At 37.4% G+C, this 22,628-nt stretch overlaps 2 protein-coding genes across 9 annotated transcripts in view; one reads left to right on the top strand and one right to left on the bottom strand.

Moving 5' to 3' along the window:
- Positions 1-3,726: 3,726 nt before the first annotated feature.
- Positions 3,727-18,373, bottom strand: LOC123745756 (uncharacterized). Its single transcript, XM_045726598.2, has 10 exons — positions 18,285-18,373; positions 15,158-15,276; positions 13,855-13,962; positions 11,850-12,056; positions 10,927-11,098; positions 8,906-9,172; positions 8,308-8,420; positions 6,466-6,535; positions 5,529-5,691; positions 3,727-4,231 (listed from the first exon to the last, which is right to left on the bottom strand). Exons 2-10 carry the CDS (start codon positions 15,182-15,184, stop codon positions 3,727-3,729), a joined length of 1,632 nt encoding a protein of 543 aa, XP_045582554.1. The 5' UTR covers positions 15,185-15,276; positions 18,285-18,373.
- A 196-nt stretch (positions 18,374-18,569) lies between these two features.
- Positions 18,570-22,628, top strand: part of CYLD (ubiquitin carboxyl-terminal hydrolase CYLD) — a 29,531-nt gene continuing 25,472 nt past the window's right edge. The window contains exons 1-3 of one of the 8 annotated variants that reach the window (XM_045726589.2): positions 18,570-18,851; positions 20,942-20,970; positions 21,743-21,814. In XM_045726589.2, the coding sequence (XP_045582545.1) occupies positions 18,829-18,851; positions 20,942-20,970; positions 21,743-21,814 (124 nt within the window). In that variant the 5' untranslated portion in view covers positions 18,570-18,828. Of the gene's footprint in view, positions 18,977-20,941; positions 20,971-21,742; positions 21,815-22,628 lie in introns of all 8 variants that reach the window. The other 7 variants (XM_045726591.2, XM_045726593.2, XM_045726590.2 and 4 more) reach the window with 7 other exon arrangements.

Here is a 22,628-nt window from a genome sequence, read left to right as displayed (position 1 = left end):
TTCATATAAAACTATTTTGGACAATCAAAACACCACTCTGATTATATCTGACAATATATTGGTCTAAGAAAGTCTCCTCAGAAAAAGATTGCCATGATAGAAAAGCTTCTATAGGTAGCCCTAAATATATCTTCCAGTCTGTTCTATACCCCCATTCAATCATAAGACCTTTAACTCTTTCATTGGGCTATCCATGCAGCACCGAGTGCAGTAATATGCGTTCTTGACTAACTATTGAGGATCACGAGATCTCGGGTTTTCTATGTGGCTTTCGTATTATAATTCAAATGAACAAATGCACGTCCCATTATTTGCACTATTAAATACACATTATTTTAGGAAAAGAAATGATCATATGCAATGGGTGATCTGATATATCGGAAGAGGTCTAGAACCAATCATGCCATTCAAGGATGAAACCACTCTATGTATAATTTCATTCAAACATCTGATTTTTTCAATTTACTAAATTCAATGTGTTCCTGAGGAAACAGCTCGGCTATATGAAGCTATGGCTAAGATGAAGACCAAGTAATAGTTCTGTAATAGAAAGAGCTTAAACTGCACCATGTCCAGCTCATCTTTTATAGCCTTCCTGCAGCTAAACTACTATTACTACTACTACCTTTTTATTGCTGGAATTTTCTTAAGCAGTTTGCCTTACAATACCCTTCATTGGCAACCTTTCTGCACTATCACAGATTAAAGCCTCGATACTGTAGCTGTTTTCACTCTCTCTTAAAATAGCAAAAGTTTTGCACTTTTCACACGTTTCATGTGTCATGAAAATTTGACATATTGATGTAAGCTTATTGTCCTTTATCAAATATCCTGATCTAACAACAAGAGAAGGCATAAGAAGCATTATCTTAATATCTTTCAAAGACATGACCTAAGGAATTGGGTTTTAATTGCAGCCCCTTTCAATACTCTTTTATTTTAATTATAAATAAGCCCCTAAAACAATATTTTGTTGCTGTTTATTCTAACATTTTGCACAAACTTCATCTAAAAATCAAATTATTTAAAAAACTATGGCATATAATACACTGTTTGCTCACTTTGTTATACAATTACAGAATTTTTTTTGTACAGAATTTTCTCAAGCTATGCCACTTCTTGGCAGCAGACAGAACAGCTGCACAATTACAGACTAGATGTCTATTCTAATGCAGGTCATATATAATGGTATGCACATAAATTTATAAAAGCACTGTTTCTTTGTTTATTTCTCCACTGGCAAGTACAGTACAGTACAGTACTGTATATATATATAAACTCTTTAATCAATAAGATGAGCTGGTTTGGCTTGATGACCTCTCACAGCTGACCTTCCTGCAACCGATTAGCTGAACACAGATATATTGTATATATATGCATAGAACCCCAAAGCCTTACTCTACAGCACATTACTAATGGTCCAGCCAGCTTACTCTTGCTCTACTGCACAAAATCTACAAGTGGTGGATCCTAAAGGGAGGGAGGACGGACCATAGAAGAATGAGAACTCCCGAGTCTAGCAGATGAAATATTATCATGAAAAACAGTAGATTATAAGAACAATATTCAACAGTTAGGAAAATAGCCCTATCCATATCACTTGCCAAAATTCTTATCTTATGCTTAAGAAAGTGTATCATTTTATGAAGATACTTTAATGGTAATTTCCTTATTGGATAATAGCACAATTAAAAACTATTATTCTTTGGCCTCCATAGGAATGATGAATGACATACTTAACTAATAACACAACTCTCTCAATTCTAATCTTACTATAAGTGACAACAATGAAATGTTCTTGAAACATTAATTTATATATTGTATTACGCATTATTCTTGTGCATTGATATTCTTTCAAATTCTTTAAAAAGGATGACTATTGTTTATATTATACCTTTAGCTTTTCTAAAATAAATGACTAAATAATTGTATGGCTAATACATACTTCATATATAACTTTAGGTAATAAATTAAATTCAGCATGTGAACAATAATTGTCTGATTCTCAACAATTTAAGTAGCATCCCTGGGAGCTATGTGGACAAATCAGGTAGTAGTTTGTGGTTAGTTTACAAGCCAGCACCAAGCATTTTACTCCCTTGCTCACCACTCATGGCTAACAATCTTAAGTCTTAAAATCTTTGTATGCAAGAAGCTATCCACAGCTGTAGTTGTCTCTCTCTCTCTCTGTCTCTGTTTCTCTCTGTCTCTGTCTGTCTGTCTCTCTCTCTTTGATTAGTATTATAGTCAAGGTAGCTCCCAAGGAAGCACACTGATAGCAGTTACCTTCTGCTTGACCATCATCATTATGCAATTATCATAAACAACACTTTTGTTATATTTGTACTCGGGCTGAAACACGTGACAGAGTACCACTAAATATAAAAATATTTTTTCCTAAGTAGATTCATGAGCTATGAACAGAACATACACAATATATTATATGGGAAAGCAGCAGAGCTCAATACAACCAGCACTCTGCTCTGTCCACTGAGGTGGCACCACATACAATGCACCATGTACAATGCAGTACATACAATGCACCATATAGAATGTATCACATACAATGCACCATGTACTATACAGAATGCACCATGTACAATGCACTACATACAAGGCACCATGTATAATGCCCTACACACAATGCACTGTATGTAATGCACCATGTACAATACACCACATACAATGCACCATGTATAATGCACAATACACCATATATAATGCACAATGTACAATACAATATGTGACTCTTGAATAAGATGTCAGAAATGGTGTTGTGTTATGTAGATTTATACACAACACTCGTACATCAAAAAGGCATATTAGGAGACTCCTTCACAGCTACAACAGAGCCATGTGACCATCAACAGTTCAAGTTAAATCAGTTAACCCTCTGCAGGTAGGGATAGTCTATGATATCATGTATTCTATATGGCTACAGAAAAATACATGGGTCTCTTATTTGTTAACCCTCAGTAAAAGTTTTAAAATGAAGAGAAAAACACGAGCAGAAGTGGGGATGTTAAAAGGAAACCCACGAATATTAAATGAATGGGACAGAAATATGATACCTTAAAGCCTATTATGTTAATGAACCTTTCATACATGATCTAAAAGTTGAGTGAAGAGGGCCACCAATGTTTTAACAGCACTGCTAATTCCTCTTTAAATATTATACAAACTTGGTCCATAGGAATGCATATACAGTTCATTTGATACACATTTATCTTAGTGCACAGCCACGTTAAAATTGTGGAAATTTTCTTGTGCTATCCATTTTCACATATCCATTAATATAACCTAAAAATGTCTTGTGTAACTGTAACCACCATCAACTTACTCTTTTTCCATCTCTTATTCACATCATTTAAACTACTGTATATACTATATGTAGACAATAACAAAATATACATACTGTACCAAAAATAAGTAACACTAGAAAGAAATTGCCAAAGGAAAATGCCCTTTATCTTGCTATACAGTAAATGTTCCAATACAAATAAATGTGTCTTTCTTATCTTGGCAAACATCAAATTAAATTACATAAAACTGCTTTATTTATATCATGTTCATCCTGACACGGCTATCAAGTGTTCATGAAATTTAACTGCCAGTCTAGTTTGGTGAAAGAATGTCAAAATGTTAGTTTCACAGTAGTATAGCTACTAGTTACACATAATGTGAACTAGTATGGGCATTGCCAATGAAAAATGTATAATTCTTTCATCACCTGTTTTCATTAAATCTTTTTTTAACTTCCGGTGGATAAGAAACATAAATAAAACTATCACTGTGCTCTCGACTTAAACTTGATGTATCATAATATTTATCAGATTCAGGAAAATCTTGGTAGTCATCGTAATCGTCAAGATAATTGTATCGATTTCGTCTAAGTCGTCGCTGTTCATAGTTAGGCATAAAAGTAGTGGCATAGTTAAACATGCGTTCCTCAGAGATGTAGTACTTGGAGGCAGGTCCATAATCTTCTGGGTTATACGAGAGCCGCGAGTCCTCAGAGTAGTGTCTAGAGCGATATGATTGGCCGTCATAATCACTGTACATGTGGCTGTCATTTGCGTCAGGGTATATAGGACCCTCATTAAAGCCAGAGTCTCGACACTCACTTTCTGATTCTGTAGCAGCTGAGTGGCGAAGTTTGGTGGACCTGATAGGTGGAACACTTCCAGCCTCATGGACACTCCCTGGAGTGCTTACTCCTCCATCTTGTGACCTGTGAAGAGCACTTTATATAATGACTAAATGTAGTTAAAATAAAGAAGAACATTGAAAAATGAAAGGTCTCTAAAAGCTCCAAGTGTGGATAAAATTTAATCCAAAATTATAAAGGAACTGACTGAAGAACCGTTTACCACTGAAATGGCTATTCAAAAATCTCTAGATCAATGACAGTTGCCCTAGATTGGAAATACAGTATGTAAATGTAATCCCATCTTTATGAAAAGCTGAAAACTTTCAGCAGAAAACTACCAACCAATCAGCCTAACCTCACATATCTGCTGTCCAACCACTTGGGGTATACAGCAAAGCAATGGTCTTGCTTCCTGCAGGTCAGTGTTCAATCCCCAACCATCCAGGTGGTTGGGCACCATTCCTTCCTCCCCGTCCCATCCCAAATCCTTATCCTGACCCCTTCCAAGTGTTATATAGCAGTAATGGCTTGGCACTTCCCCCCTGACAGTTCCCTCACATATCTGCTAGCTTATAGTGATACTCCTGAGGTAGAAAATCATTCACCACTTATTAGTGCATAATCTTGCAAAATCAACACAACATGGTTTTATAGCAGTAATTCTCATAAAAAATGTAGTGTGATGCAAAATTGCTCCTTTTCAGTCAACGAAGCAAACGTCTTGGTTCATTTTCATACTCAAATCTTCCTAAAAGATGTAGGTATGAAAGCTTGACCTGTCCCTACTTGAAAGTGAAATGCCTTGAAAGAGACAAATGTCATCTATGCCTTCACATGCCAACTTGGAAATTGTTAGCTCCAATGATCTCAGTACTGTATATAGGTAAGACAACAACATCTCTTTCCAGCTGCCTGACAATGCACAAATGGCAAGACCACAGCAAAGAACATATAAACTCTACAGTACACACAACCAGATCATCACCAGAGATATGCTGACAAACATCGCTGAAATAATAATTACAAATATCATATGACGAATAAATTATCCATCATATGACACAATAAAATTTAAATTTTATTCAGTTAAATTAGCCGATAGTGTGGCAAATATTAGGGTATGAATGGTAACTCTTAATATGGCTCCAATCATGTATTTTATTTTTTCAGTATAAATGAAACATTATAAGAAGCAGACATACCAAAATATTTTTCTTGTTTAAAAAACAGTATCATACAAATACCTCCTAAAGGCATCTCTGGTTGCAATGAATCAGGGCTGGTCCCCATACAATTCACCGAATTAAGGTTGCACTGTACTGTACAGGTAGCTTATCTATGTCATGTACTGTATAATAATATCTTCAAGTACACTTACTCGCAGAGCACCCAAACAATATAGTAAGCTAGGGACACTCCCAGTGTCAAGAGGAGGACAAGACCCGTAACAAGACCCCAGGGAAATTCTGGTGGTTCCATGGTACCAGCCTCCCAATACCTCTCACACGTCAGGTACCAGCATACTGCCCGACTCAATGCACCTGAAACACAAACATTAAGTATGTGAAGTCATTTTCTTACTTATTGGTTCTTTATATAATAAATACTAATATTTTAGCCACCCAGTTAATGTGAGATCTACCCATACTACTACAATACTGGAGGGTCCCGGTAGTACAGTCGGGTTCGTTCTCGACGCACAATTGAGAATTCCGGGTTCGGATCCCAGGTGGAACAGAAATGGTTGGGCACATTTCCTTTCACCTAATGCTTCTGTTCACCTAGCAGTAAGTAGGAATGCAGGAGTTAGTCAGCTTGTTGGGTTGCATCCTGGGCAGGGTCAGTAATTCGACCTTAGGGGAGAGGGGGCACCTCGATATAAGCCTAACATATATAAATACACTCTGGCTTCCTATTGCCTGACACAATGTATTATTATTATTATTATACTTCACTTAATACAGTACTGTACTCTATTACTATATTTATAAGAATAACTCCATCACCAATATCATCTTTTGTTACTAACAATAATAAATCTGTTAGTTATAATTCATTTAAAATTTACTATACTTCAAGTAAGTTCCAATTCTGAAAATTCTCTATGTATACCTCATTCACTAGTGTTATATACCTTACTAAATATTAACTGTATTTACATTAACTTTCAAATTACTACACATCCTCAATATAAACCTCAATCATTAGTTTTATGTACATAAGCTTTAACTGTACTTAAATTGTTACAAACTTTAACTGCATATCTCAACTGTCTAATATATGATCCAGTAACCACTAATTTGTTGACAACTCACCTTCCACTTCCCTGAATTGCTCAAGGGTGAGGTTCAGAAGCAGACCACCAATGCATTGTTGTATTAGTTGCTGCAAAACGATAAAAATATTAAGCAATTGATATAAAAATAATTACCAGAAACATATACGCAGTGATTATTTGGTCAAAATTATTTTAACTAAACAAAGTAAAACATTAACTCTGGTGGTGCACAGCTATTAATAGCTAACAGCAGCCCAGTGAGCACATTTTTTTTTAATTTGTTTTCAATCTATACTGTATGAGCTCACGTATCCATATTCCTCTTAACTGGATATTTGAGTTATCTGGCCAAAATTGCATCTAGATAACTTTTTGGCAAAACTTTGCAATATCTGGATAATCTGGATAACCAAAGGTTTGGTCGGATAGTGCAGACTAGCACAGAGTCTAAGTTGAAGTCTGGATAATTATCTGGCAAAACTTCACAATATCCGGACAGAAATTCAGATAACCGGAGGTTAGGTTATGTAAATTTTCAAGAACTACACATTTCAAAGTCTGCAGTATTAAACAAGAAGACAGACTACAACAAGGTAAGCTGAAGTTTCTCTTTTTAAATTATAGTATTGATTTATTGCATCCAAGCTCATCTTCAGAAAGACAGCTTCATTGAAGAAAGTTCAACACCGGGCAACAAAATTAATTCCAGAACTAAGTCAACTCTCTCTTACCAGGAACGATTGAGGGGTAGCAACACTACAAGGCAGACACGATAGGACTGATCGTATCAAAACGTTCAAAATACTGAACAATTTGCAGGATGTTGACCCAGGCAACTTCTTCAAAAGGTCAGATGTATCGCAGACAAGGAGTAATGGTTTCAAGCTCAACAAGCCACAGTGTAGGACCGAAAACAGGAGATTTTTCACCCATGGGGTTATAAACCCATGGAATTGCCTACCTGTCACAGCCAAAAATGCCAAAAACTCTGCTGAACTTTAAAATTCAGCTTGAAAAAATCGTCAGGACAATTGGGAAGGTCTTTGACAAACAAAGTAAGCTGGTCTGGTGTGTTCAAACAGCGTAGCGCCATCACACGCCAATCAGCTGACGACACTTCCTCACTCGCCAAGATTCAGCCTCTCGACATACTATGCACAAAACTAATTCTCACCAAAATGCTGCTATTATCAGGTTCCTCGTCACTAAGTCCTGTAAATGAACAATTTTCCATAAGTTTATTTTGTACAGGAACATGAGCAGTTGTTTCAAGATGCTTAGATGGACAAAACAGTGGCAGAGTGCTGTTCCTGTCTGCCTAGCACTGTTAACATCATGAGCAGCATTGTGTTCATTGATGTCTGAACATTGTACACAGTCTTTATCACAGTCAGGCTCTTCTATAATATATCACCACAAAATAATAGCAGTTACACATATATTTCATCATTTTTAAGTGATGGTGTGGTCATAAGCTGAACATCAGTGCTGTTAGCTGGTGCTGCATGCACCAGCCATAGTTGCTCACAAAGTAATGAGGCCTTCATACTCAAGAATGGTGTCCATGATTTTTTTTTTTTTTTTTTTTTTGTAAGAGGTGTCTGTTTATTAGAACCCCTGAGAAAGACAATGTGAACCCCATGTAGCTGCTGAAGGATTTTTAAATTTTACTCAATACTCTAAAACATATACTGTACATACATGCATATATGTGTCCTCCAGTCAGTTGGGCCAAAATCATATACAGTACTGTATATATGATTTGTGCAGCGGAAGGGTTAAATAATACGTTTGAATATCATGCCTTCAGTTATATAGTGCCTAAGCAATATAAACAGATGCATGCATTATCCTCATGATAACTACGATTGGCACCCACCTGGCACTTGACTCTTAACTCGGCCAGATGCTCCTCATTACACGTGTCGCGCCATGAATGCAGCGGATGAAGTGGCAGCTCTCGTGGCCCCCCAGCTACATGCCCACTCTCATCTGTTAGCAAATGTTTTCGCATTGAGTAAACCAGAAAAAGATTTGTCAAAAGTTCAGCTATTGATACAACCAGGCCCCAAAGTATTACCCAAATAATGCACTGACTAAAATCCTCACCTTATTTTTAAGGTATGCCCAAAACACTTCACATGTTTATAGTGGCTTTATAAAAAATACAAATATCTGCTGTGCAATCACTGTAATCAGGTCTTCTATGTTTATATAAATAAATTATTATAAATTATTATTATTATTACTACTACAAGCACTTCTGGGTGAAGAGGAGGTGAACCCATATGAATCAGTGCCCAATCATCCCTCTACCCAGGGCTCAAACTTGGGCCAATATCACTTGTGAGGCTTGCAGGGTGAAGAAAAAATACACTTCAACACAAGTGCTTTGAAAACTGCTTATCATCATTTGTTAACTGGAATGAGATAAAGATGGCAGAGAACTGCGCTGTACAGAACATTACTGTACTTACTGTTTGTATCTTCAGGTATTGATAAACAGTCTCCATCTTCATTTTCACAGCCAGATGCCCTCTCTGGGTCCACCACTGCCCTTCCCTCATCCTCTTGCTGCTCTCCTGAAAGATCAGGTGCGGACACGGGTGTGGGAGGACTAGGTGAGGGAGGGTGTGGAGGATCATGGTGGAGAATACGGGGCTGCCTTGTCCACTGATACCAGGGATGAGATGCATGTGATGATCTCATCAAACTTCTGGGAAGGGCACGCTCCACAGCTTGATCTGAAAAGAAACTCATTTATATATTTATAGTTTTATCCTCCAAGGAAATATACCCAGCATATTTAAGGTCCTTGTAGTACAGTCGGGTTTATTCTCGACTCGCAATTGAGAATTCCGGGTGGGACAGAAATGGTTGGGCACATTTCCTATCACCTAATGTACCTGTTTACCTAGTAGTAAGTAGGTACTCAGGAGTTAGTCAGCTTGGTGTGGGGTTGTATCTTGGGCAAGGTCAGTAATTCGACCTTGGGGGGAGAGTGGAACTTGATATACAGTAACCCTAACATGTATAAATACACTCTGGCTGCCTGTCTCCCAACACAATGAATTATTATTATAAATTATTTTTATTTTCAATGATATGGACTGCATATGTACACAAAATATATAGTATATAACATGTTTAATAGATCTTGAATATTCAAGGCTTATAGAGAGAATCCTGAGTCAAAACTATTCACAATCTCACGGCTCACAATCTTGTAAGTATACTGTAACATGGTTTTGTGAGAAAAGCATGTAGTGAGTAAATTATGTCAACAATTTACTCGCTCCAAACTCATTAGCTAAATGAGAGAAGCAAACCTCTCATTAGCACTCATGACATCAATTAAATCTTTTCCCTAATTACAGGTAACATTCCTTCCATCCTATTGGAGGAAGCTGAGGTGTAGTCCAATAATATAAGCAATCAAGAAGCAAGTAATCATCAGTATAATTTCCACAGTGATTCAGTTAACTTCAGTACAGACGCTTCGGAGTTACAACACCTCTTCAACCTCAAGGATGTAGCACTCGGCGTATGCAGTTCTAATCGACCCCAAGATGCTCCAGCTTTGACACAGAACAAATAGCAGACTACGACCTCATCGAGCTACCACTCTCATCGAGTTTAGAGGTTCACCACCTCATCGAGTTTAGACACTCACCATTCCCCATCGAGCCGCTTATTACATTTATTAAGATGCACAGGAAATGGGACATCATACATCAAAAAATACCCTCTCACTCACCAGATGGATTATTGTATTCCAGTCACACAGGTATAAGTGAGGTAACTAATCTCACATAGTGAGGTAGGTGTCTCACGAGCACACACCCGCTGTGTGTGAAGTCTCGCTTCTCTCTGTCCTCGTGTGGTGCAGGAACCCTACTCTCACAAAAATGTGCGGGAAAGCTTTACACACATAAAGTGCATACCCATTTACTAATGCTGGAGTGCATACCCATTTACTAATGCTCAATCTAACATTCTCTCAGACACTAACAAATGAAACATAACAATTAATACAAATAAAACAAACTGGTATTTTAACTAAGAGAAACAATTAGATTAATAACAATATTAATAACAGTAATTAATAATAATAATAATATTAATAATTATTATTATTAATAACAATATTAATATTAGTTAATAAAAGCTATACCTTATATACCAGTCATTACACCACAAGCATCCATTTTATGGCCAACCCTCTCTACAATATGGTTTCCTATTCTTGGGGGACAATAAGTCTGCTAGGTTCTCAAGGTTCTTCGAGGCCAACTACTGACCCTTCCAAAAATGTAGCTCAAAACAGTTGCCTAACTCCTAGATAATTATTTACCACTATGTGAACAGGAAAATCAGATGTAAGGAAACAAGCTGTGAGAATTTAATCTGGAATCCTTTGATTGTGAATTGGCTGCACTGATGATAACATCCCAAACTATGCAGATATTTAGGAAAGTGGGAAGCAAACATGGAATACCTGAATGTGACTGAGCTTGGTGCATGGAGGGGGAAGACAGTAATAATGGCTGGTGCCACAAGTCTAAAGCTGTGGCTGAAGGTGGCGCATCGTCAAAGTCTCGGAGACGCTCCAGCAGCACCTCACACCGCATCACATCACAAAAATCTGCTAGGCACACAGAATCCTCTCCCTGTAATGATAATGGAGCATGAAAACATAACATTATGTAGCCTCAATTTTTTACTTACCGATATTTAATCAAGCCTCATTCTTAAAAATTTTATTCCTAAAAATCAGACTTAAAGAAGTTAGATAAGAAAATCAACTTGTTTCTATACTGGGATAACCTTAATTCCCACGTTGTTCAATGTATACTGGTACCTCGGCACTTGAATGGCTCCAAACACGAACAATTTGGCACACAAACACTTTATCCGAGAACAAAAGTGCTCGGTAGTTGACATTTGCTTGACACTCAAATATACACACACATAACAAATGAGCCAGTTTCCCAGTAGCTGTTGTTCAGTGCACAGCTGCACCAAACTTCTCTGTAAACTTGGAACAAGTTAGGTGAGAAAGTGGTGGAGGCCAAAACCGTCGGTAATTTCAAAGCATCATATGACAGAGTGCAGCTCTCATCCTGTAACTACACTTAGGTAATTTACCCAATTAATCCTGCCATTTACCCTCATATTTTTATCAGTTACCTGCTTACTCCTGTCATTTAACTGTGTATGAGAAACATGAATTCATTTGGGTTACAGGAAATTGAATTACTGTACCAAGCTCTTACAGTACAGTAACAAGGAAAGCTTAAAGAGTTTTCATGCCATAATAGTCATTGTATAATTTTATACAGAGCCACTAATTTTCTGATTATTCCCAGATAAAATGTCAAATAAAGAATAGAATTCTATATAATGGCAGGACCAGCTTACGTTATTGAGGTAGTCTTCATGCCTGTTGTCAAGGTGACGATCAAGGTGCGCCTCATGATAAAAGGACTTCCCACAGAGGCCACATGTCCACTGGGGTGGTACATGTACCTTAGCTGCCTCCTGCTGTGCAAATACATCCCGGGCAGCATGAAGTGGGCACTCTAAAGGCAGCGTCACTCCAAACTTCTCTAGAACCGGCACCCACCGCTGATACAGGTAATACATATAATTATAACACAATTATTAAAATACTGTACTGTACAATTATTTAAAATGCGTTATGTAACCAAAAACAATTACTGTATATTATTTTCTGACAGCTCATTATACAATGTCAGAAACATAAACCAATGAAATTGTTTATTTTATAAATGTCAAACCTTTAGTTTTCAGTCTTTAAAGTGTAAAAATACTGAAGCCTCAGGAGGTTTGAGTGGTATATACTGTACAGATAACTGAAAAAATGTGGAGGTAGTTATGGAAGGTGATGTGAAAAGATAAAGAAATCACTGAAAGACAGGAAGACTATCTGTACATAAAGTATTCCTTCAATACCTGCAATCTTACCTCAGTGACAACCTCCAGTACTGTATGTCTCTGTGAATGAGTCCAATTTCCCCACCCTACCTATTAACGTTGGTGTTCTACAGGGCAGCATACTTGGCCCTCTCCTCTTTCTTAATGATGTTCTAAATGCCTCTCAACATCTCAAGCCAATTTTATTTGCTGATGACACACCCTTCATCTTCTCCAGTCCTAACCCTCTTATTCTGAATGACACAGTGAACACTGAACTAAATAAAGTCCATCTTTAGCTAACTGCTAACATATTCTGGGTGAGACCCAGAGGCTCCCCAGAGCTATCCAGGCTGATAATGTCAGACTTTGGCATCAGTCATGTGTATGGAGTTCTTTAGGCCTACCGGGGACCACGAGCCAGAACCTGGCCCCCCTCAGGTCAGGCGTCCAGAAAGGTAAGCATCCCAAAACAAACCCCTATTCTGGAAAGGGAATTGCTGCTGAGAGCCAAACTAGTGGACAGAACTCCCAAAATAAAATAAATACTCCCCTTATGTTTTAATACTCCATAATGCTTGTTAGCTCATTTTTATTTTGGGAGTTCTGTCCACTAGTTCGGCTCTCAATAGCAATTTCTTAACCAGAATAGGGGTTTGTTTTGGGGGTATTTACTTTTCTGGGTGCCTGACTCAGTCGATGGCATAGAATGCTTCCAACTACGGGGGGTTTCTACAGGCCATTGCTCCTCATGCCTCTCTGAGGGGGCCAGGTTCTGGCTCGGGGTCCCTGGTAGGCCTAAAGAACTCCATACACATGACTGATACCAAAGTCTGACATTAGTAATATCATCCTGGATAGCTCTGAGGAGCCTCCGGGTCTCACCCAGAAAGTGGCTTTTCATTACATTCAATGCTGATTTTTTCCCACATCTTGCCCAGAACATTGTGCATATTATTGGCTTTAAGCACAGTATATACTAGCTCTATCTAAAAATCTAACATTCTGCTTGTACTGTAACTCATTTTGTATATACTTTTACCTAAATAAACTATTATTTTACTTAAAATTATTAAACTATTTTAATCATTATTACTAATATTATTATTATTATTATAGAAGAAATAGTCAGTATAGAAATATCTGTATAGAGAAAAAAGATGATGTACAGAATGACAATGTTTAAATGGATTACTGTATTTTCCTCAAGTGTGAATGTGTGCACTATACCAAACTCAATGTAATAGTGGCTTTAGGCATTGTATGTACTAGCTCTACCTATAAGTCAAACAATCCTTGTAAATATTTATTGTATGTATGTACCTTACCTAAATAAAATTGTATTGTATTGTATTGTATTGTATTGTATTGTACTCTACCTTCTTGTATACAGTATACTGTAAATTAATAAATAAAAAGATAAAAAAAGTGTAGATGTTTTAATACTTGAGAATTTATACAGTACAAAAAATTCTCATATTCCACTCACCTTGTTGATAAGCTTCCTGACTAGTGCCGCTTTGTCCCGGGTGCAAGGTGGACGTGATTCCAGAGGGCCCGGTCGTGGAACCAGTGTTAGTAAAAGCACCACTAACACCTGCAAGTATAATTTTGGGTGAAATATAATCCAAAAACATAATAAAATGAGACTTTAAAATAGAAAAAGGCAGGTTTGGTACTGTACATGGTATAATTGGCAATCATGTCTATACATTTGACTATGTGGTGACTTGAGGAATTTACACGCTCCTAGTAAGAGAATAATAATCTATTGTTGACCAAACCACACACTAGAAAGTGAAGGGACGACGATGTTTCGGTCTGTCCTGGACCATTCTCAAGTCGTTGGGATGAGGGAAGGAGTTAAAGGCAATAAATAGGCAAGAGAGAGGTGAGAAGAAAATCTTAGAGGAAGAAGAGCAAGGCAAAAGGTACGAAAGGTAAGGTGAAATAAAGGGTATAGTAATAGGAATAAGAACATAAGAACACAAGAACATAATAATCTATTCTCATATTTTTCATAGTTATAAGTATAAAGTGAAGTGATATTGATACATTGCACAATGACTTACATGAACTCCACAAATGATCAAAAGACTGACAAATCAAATGATTTTCATTATTGGAAATATGTCTTGTCTTATATTTTATTTATCTAATAGATTATTATTATAAATTATTATTATTATAAATCCAGCTGGGAAAAATCATCAGGGCAAGTGGGGGAATCCTTGACAACCTGCCAGCTTCCTGTCCTCATCAAGGCCACTAGTGTTAGTGGCCATTTGGTAAATTCAGGTAAATAAATAGAATCCAGCATTGAATGCAATGAACAGCCTCTTCTGGTAGAGCCCAATGACTCCCCACTACTGGAGTCACATCAGTCACAGGAGTCAGACCTCAAAACAGAATTACTGCATACAGTGTGAAGTTTACACACAAGCAGTAGGAATCCAATAAGAATGACTAACATGCAATTTGCAAAGCAAGTGTTGTGCTATGGAGCAACAGGAAGAGATGTAACTATGATCATCTAAAACTAAGCAGCATTACAAGATAAATAACTTATATAAAAAAGTTATCATTGCAAAAGTTGGTTTTAGGTATGTGTGTGTGTGCATTTTAATGACAAGGTATGAAGTTGTAAACCTGGTAGCAGACATGGGTGCGAACATATATGAACCTTCTAAAGCAAACTGCTATAACTAGAAGCAAGGCGGATGAGGGGGTGCAAGGGTCAAGACAAGATATAAAGCTGTAAACCTGCTACAGGAGGTAGGGTGCATACATACCTGAACCTTCCTGCGACAAGCTGCCATAGCTAGAAGCAAGGCGGATGAGGGGTGCGAGGGGCTGGGTCATGGGGTGGAGGCGGCTGCCACGCTCTTTCCTCCTACTGGACACTAGGATGCTGCAACACCACCATACCAGTGCCAGAATACCAACCTTATGCTAACACTCCCATTAGTTACTCTATGCAAAATGTAAGTACCCAAAGCAATATAGAGAAAAGCATGGCTAATACAGTACCCTAGTTTATGAGGACTACTAATGGAATACTTTTATCATTGTAATGTAGTCTAGCAACATACTCATCATAATTAATTTTTTAATAGCAAATATTTTTGTTACACCTACATACAGTATTAATCAGTCTATAATGAAAACACTTTTTTTTTAAGTGTACAGTAAAATTATGGGTACTAGTTTCTTCTCTGGACTGGCATAAACATTCATTAGATGTATACTGTATTACAAAATAGCATTTTTGCTCAATCAACTTTGGGCGTATAAGAAGATCCATGAGATTATCCAACCCAGAGTTTTTAATAAGACTAAGTGCAGTTATAGTAGTGCATAATAGGTTGTCTGCTACAAGGCTAAAGCAATGAAAACTATTAGTTTCCAACTCACCCCTCACCCCACCAAAAAATCTATAACTTTATATACTGTACAGGGTAATTACGTACATGTAATTACACTTAGGGGGTGGATGAATAACCTAAGTATAATTACTCATGTGTAGTTACTGGATGAGAGCTACATCCATGATGTCTCCTGTTCCCAGTACTGTACTCATTATCATATGACGGTTTGAAATCACTGATGGTTAAAGCATCCACCGCCTTCTCACTTAAATTGTTCCATCTGTCTACCACTGTCTTATATATTTTTTGGCACCTTTGTTTCCTTAGCTTGAATCTAAGACTTCTAGTTCTTGAAGTTGCACGTTTCAAAAATTCATCTTTGTTTTTGTTGATTCCTGTTACTATTTTGTATGTAGTGATCATATTACCTCTTTTTCGTCTATCTTCTAGCATTGGTATATTTAACACTTCTAACCTTCCCTCATAGCTCTTCTTTTTCACCCCCAGAAGCCATTTAGTTGCATGTCTTTGCATCCTTTCCAGTTTACTGATGCACTTCCTAAGATATGAGCCAACAACAGCATATAACTTTGGTCTAACAAAAGCCACGAGGAATTTCTTTAGTATTTCATGTCCATGTATTTAAATGCTATTCTGAAGTTGGAAAGCATAGTATAGGCTCCTCCCACAATGTCCTTTATGTGGTCCTCTCGTGACAGTTTACTATCAGAACCACCTTTAGATCTCTTTGTCCAAGTTCTTTAATGTCTTTTCACAAAATTTGCAGGTGGTGTGTGGCATGGGCTATTTTATCCTATTCCACATTCCATAGTGTGATACTTATTCACATTTAAAATACTGAACACTGGAGAATATTAATGCAGATCACTTGTTTAAAAATATCATATATACCTGAATTTACCTCAGGGCCACTAACACACTAGTGGCCTTGATGAGGACAGGTTGTCAAAGGTCCCCCCATTAGTCCTGATGATATTTTTTAGCTGGATTATTTGGCAGTTACAGCTTCTGCGGGTAGGCAGTTCCATGAGTTTATAACCCTGTGGGTGAAGGCATCTCATGTTTTCAATCCTACATTGTGGCTTGTTGAGCTTGAAACCATTGTTCCTTGTTTGTGTTACATCTGACCCTTTGAAGAAGTTGTCAGGATCAACATCCTCTAAAGTGTTTAGTATTTTAAAAGTTTATTTGAGATCTGCCCTGTTATGCTTGGTTTACAGTGTTGTTAACCCTGAAGCTCCCAACCACTACTGGTATGAGAGCTGACTTAGTTCTGGAATGATTTTTGTTGCCCGATGTTGAACTTTCTCCAGAGCAGCTATGTCCCTCTGAAGATGAGGTTTACATGCTTGGATACAATAAACCAAGTGGGGGTACACCAGAGATTCATACAATTATATCACTAACTTCATTTCCTTAAAGTCAAAGGTACACGTGATTATTCTAAGGGTTTGGTTAGCTTTTTTTACTGATGCTTCTATTATGCAGCTTCCAGTGAGTGGAGGATTTTGACTCTAAGATCTTTTTCTTAATCAATTTGGTTGTTGTGGCATGGGCTGTTATGCCCCGCATACAGGGTTGTGGGGGGCATAAATGCTTCTTAACACTGTCGATGTTAAACAGCATTTGCCTGTCTTTTGAACATTAGTGGAGTTCATGTAGATTGCTTTGCAAGGCCTTCAATATCATTTTCACTTCCCACTTTACCATAAATCTTAGTGTCATCTTCATATTTGATGATGTTTGCAATATTCACATCTATGTCACTGATGTATATGACAAAAAGGGTTGGTCCCAAAATGGAGCCCTGTGGTACCCCACTTACCACATTTCTCCAGTCAGATTCATTCCCATTTAGCTCGACCGTTTTCTTTGTTTTAACCATTCTACTATTTTACCATTTATTCCTTATTCATGTAATTCCCTTGCCAGTAGTTCATGTGGCACCTTATCAAAGGCTTGAGCAAAATCCATGTATAGTACATCCACCTGAAAGCCTTTGTCAGAATAGGTGGTGACCGTGTCCAAGTGTGGCAGGTGTGTAAGGCAGGATCTCTATAACAAACCCGTGTTGTGTTGATTGTACAAGATTGTTCACTGTAAGATGGTGACTGTATCCCTCCCTGAGGCCTCTCTCCGTGAGCTTGCACACTCAACCACACCACATATATATATCTGTGGCAACAAGAAATATTTTCAGTCAGTCCTGTACTGTTATTAAGTTACAAGCTGAGGACAGATAGTTTTCTCTTATCACATATACGGGTTCCAAGTGTGTTAAGAGTCATGCCAATGCGACTATTTCTGATACTGCATTATATAAGTATTCATTTACAAATGATGTAGGCCTACTTTTTAGTACATAATGTGTCCTGCCGCCTTAGGGAATTAAATTCAGTACTTGCCTCTAGGACCATGCACACACATATAAAGCCACACACGTTGCACCACTCGCCTCAGTAATCTAGCGTCCCATCAGCTAATGTTATGAGCCAAGATGGAACATAGGAGGGTGAAGGTGTGGACTCACCTGCCGCCAAATAGGGACACATGGTCTCACACGACAATTGCCAACTTTCCCGTGCGGGGAGAGTGTGGTCGGCCGCCTGGTCGTCTGCACCGCGCCAGGGACCACTTCTCTAACCTTCCTCTTTATCACCCCACTCCTACCTACTCGCCCATTGTAACCCATAAACGTTTATTGCTATGTTACTTATTAGAGATATAGATTGGTTGTAAATTAATTTTGATTGTTGTAAATGTGTTGGTATGTGTTGCAGTGAGGTTATACGGTTGGTCCCTTTAAAGGTCAAAATCAAAACAAGAAGCGCAGCTCAATGTTTACATCCAAACAGGGAACGCTGGCTCCTCCTCCGCCTCCTCGGCTCCTTTACTCTCGCTACAACACGGAATAAGACTCCCCGTATATACAATATGGCTATATAACCTCGGAGGACGAGTGTTACTGCAGGTGTGGCCCAGAGACTTGGGTGTGTGTAGAGGGTGAGAGAGGTGACGAGGTGGAGTGGGTGCTTCCTCTGCCAGGGTGTGCGGTGACATAATGACTAACTAGTATGACTCATACTGGAGTAAACAGGTGAAAAACTGAATGTTGTAGGCAGGATATTGTTTGATAAACTTCAGGTGTAGTGCCTTTAGTACTTGTTGGAGATTGCAAGCTGGAATTTCCCGTAGGACCTGCTTTCCATGTTTTGATAAATGGTATGGAAACCCATTCGCTATGATGCAAGGCTAGGTAAGGTTTTCTTGGTTAAAATGCATCCTGATGCTGTAACACAACTCTGTTGCAAGAACTTTTCATTTAATAAATATTTTGCTGGCTAACAGGATAATAGATATTTTACTCATGTGGTCTGACTGGTTAAGGAATACTTAATGTGGTTCAGCAATGATAGGAACGTTTCAGACACTTATTCAGTGATCATTGTGATGCTTATCACAGTGCAGTGATTCAGTGATGCTTATCCAGTTTTATATATTGATGCTCCTGGGGTGTGCTCATTGTATTCAGAGAATTGAGCAAGGCATATTGTTTATTTTAAAATTATATTACAATACAGGTACAGTCAAACCAAAAAAACCTTACCTTGCTATGCACTACTTAATTTATGAGAGAAATTAGTTAATTTATATACATGAGGAAAGAGGTAACAGCATGTAACAAGGGTCTACATTAATTCATATTCAGTATCTGTCAAGATACTGTACTTACAGAATATGAGGTTAGTAAACTGCGACCATTATACAGCCTAGGAACTATAGGTTCCTAGCTGTTATTAGTTTAAACGATACCCTCTGAAAGAAACATTTCTGAATCTTAATCTCTAGTTCTAGTGCTAATGTTACCCTGATATGTGATCATTCATTGTTCTCCTATTTGACACTAATGTGGGTTGGGCCTCCCAACCCTAGAGAAAAAGTTTGAGCTGTATAATGCAAAAAATGTCAGTATTAAAGACAATTTACCTCACTTTCATTATGTATGTTATTGATTAACTATTACTTCATTTCATCTGCTATTGTTGTTGACAATATAATATGCTAAAAGTCTTGTGTTCATTTGGTTTTTATTAAGATATTTATTTTTACAGTATTTGTAAATTATGCAAAATCATGTTTTTGTTGCATTTGTGTCTTTTATAGCAAGTACTGGTACTGTGAAGTATTTGCTTTCTGTGTATTTGTGTTTTTTATACTGTAAACTCAATATTTCTTGGAGGGCTTCCCAAGAAATATTGAGCTAGGTACTAGCATGGCCATGCCATATAAAGATGCACCAAACCTCTGATGCCCACCCTTGCCTCACACACACACACACACATACATACATACATACATACATACATACATACATACATACATACATACATACATACATACATACATACATACATCAAGCTTCTGAGATGCACTCTTGCCTACCAAGAACCAGGGCCAGACACTGACTCTCTACAAGGTGAGGAGAGCTTGGGGTCAGAGATCAACCCAAAAACAAAAAAGCCACAACAAAGTCTAACAACAGTAGAATAAGCAACAGGTTAAAGAAAATTCTGTTCTATGAGGTGACAAGACAATCGGTATTGTGGCGTCAACATCCTAACTGTGATGTGCCTGACCACCACCAGGTAGAAGCTCTGGTCACTCAGGGCTTCAGTGGCATTGCTACATTTAAATTTGACTTATTATTTGCAAGGATGATTTAAGATTAACACTTGATGCTGATCAAATGAGCACATTTGATATTGCTTTTTAAACAATAGAAACATATTGTTTACATGTAAATGTTTTCTTGGTGGATCTTTAATTTAATGCTGGATACTGCTTATATAAACTTAATCACTTTAATTAATTGGTATCAACAATGTACAGTGTCACTATAGTGATCCATGTGCAGCATGCATTGTAACATTTACTGTAAGAAGCCAATGTCAGTGATAATATACAGTACTGTATATTGTAGTAAATTATTGTTGTCATAAACTAATGTAGATAAAAGTCCATGTGTAATAATTGCCGTATTGTAATAATTATTTTGTGTGTACAATACCTAAAACTCCAGTTTAATAAGCATGGCTAACTTGTCGATGTGTACGTACTGAATGTGCACATGTATTTTACCGCTTGTCATCCCCCAAAAATATTTTTATAGTATTGTTTTACTTTCAGGTTGTTCAGCTTGGGAAGTTGCAGCACTTGTGAGTATAGTCAAATGATAGGGTAATGCATGGAATTGTTTACTGGCTGGAGTTTGGTTATTAACACTATTTTGCTTAATGTGATTCCATTTTCTTTTGGTTTTGATATTTCCACCTGTGTGGGGTTCCTCCATTGACTTCTCTCATGTATTAAGTATACTTATGCTAGGATCTTTTCTTTTTTCTTGTAAGGTTTGAAGATTATTTGTATTATATTGTAGAAGTTATAAAAAATCTTATCAGATGTCTCTGCATTGTATACCCTTCTTCCTTGAAAGATCAAAAGAGCACATTTGATGTGAATTGTAATATGATTTTGTATTTATGTTTGAAATGCCTGAAAATGGTCACTCTTGAAAGGCATAGGCAAATAGTCTCAGTTGTATAGTGATTTGTAATGTCGGTTCATAGCTAAGATGTGATCAGCTGCCTACTAGTTCCCAGTGTGTGGCTATTGGGAAATTTTCATTGTTTGTGTGCAACAACAGACATCATGGTCAAATGGTTAGAGAACAGATCCTAGATATTAAAGTTCCGAGACTAACTTGCTCCAGTCGATGCCAAATACAAGCACATATAGTTAGTCCAGGAAGGTAAATGACAACCATGTGGTGCATCTGCTACTTGTTTGCATCGTAGGAATTCATTACTTGGCAGACTGCTGCAGATGCAAAGAAATTAGTCGGTGATAAACCTTAGCACTGTAAAGTGCATGGACTGCTTTATTTGTGTGTATTTCCAATTTATATTAGATATATTGCCTCACTTTCAGATCTATGTAGTACAGAACATCTGGACAGGATGGAAGGTGGACGCCGGAAAGTTCATACTAGTGGAGGAAAAGGTTGGTGAAATGTTTAGGAGTTAAAATTACTTATGGTATTTAGCTAGTTTACTTATTTAATACTACATTTATTTTGCTCTCTTCCATCATTTAACAGGCACTATTTAAAGAATGATTAACAGATTCACTTCAAACTTTAAGCATGTGTGTTTTAGTATATAGTGTGCTGTATTGAATATAGGATGTGTAACACCACCCCACACACTTCTTTAGCTTCATTGGGAAATTTGGCAACTTCCCGGTAATTTCCTTCCGTGTTGAGATTTTGAACTTAATACTGTATCTCAAACATTTTTAGTGAGATTGCTTGAAGTTTGTCGCAAGCAGAACATGGTACTGTATCTTGAATTGTTTTAGAGGATTTGCATCCATGGAAAGCATTTTTATTAAAGCAGTTTTTGTTAAGATTTACAGTGTTTATTATATACTGTATCATTTTATCCATCAACTGATTCCTGTCACAGTTTACCTTAACATGTGATGACCCCTATAGCTGTTGGATGATACTGGATTTGGGTAGCATTTTATAATGAATTTTTAATTGAAGACTTGATAGAGACCAGGCTGAAGGGGTGGTGAGCCATGGAAGCTTTGATTGATTTATTTTCAATATTGTAACACAGAATTACTTAGGATTGTACTACATGATGCATAACAGCACATACCATACATCTTGTTATTGAAAACTATGCAGTAGTGTATATGGGTATTGTGCCATGTTGACAGATTTTTTAATATTTGTTTAAGTAACCAATTGGAGTAGTTTTTTCAGGGAAAATCAGGAGCTCCTTGGCTTGGGGCTTTGTGGCAGGTC

The sequence above is a fragment of the Procambarus clarkii genome, chromosome 88 (genome assembly GCF_040958095.1).
Source record: "Procambarus clarkii isolate CNS0578487 chromosome 88, FALCON_Pclarkii_2.0, whole genome shotgun sequence".
Classification (NCBI taxonomy): Eukaryota; Metazoa; Arthropoda; class Malacostraca; order Decapoda; family Cambaridae; genus Procambarus; species Procambarus clarkii.
This window is presented reverse-complemented; position numbering and strand designations above follow the sequence as displayed.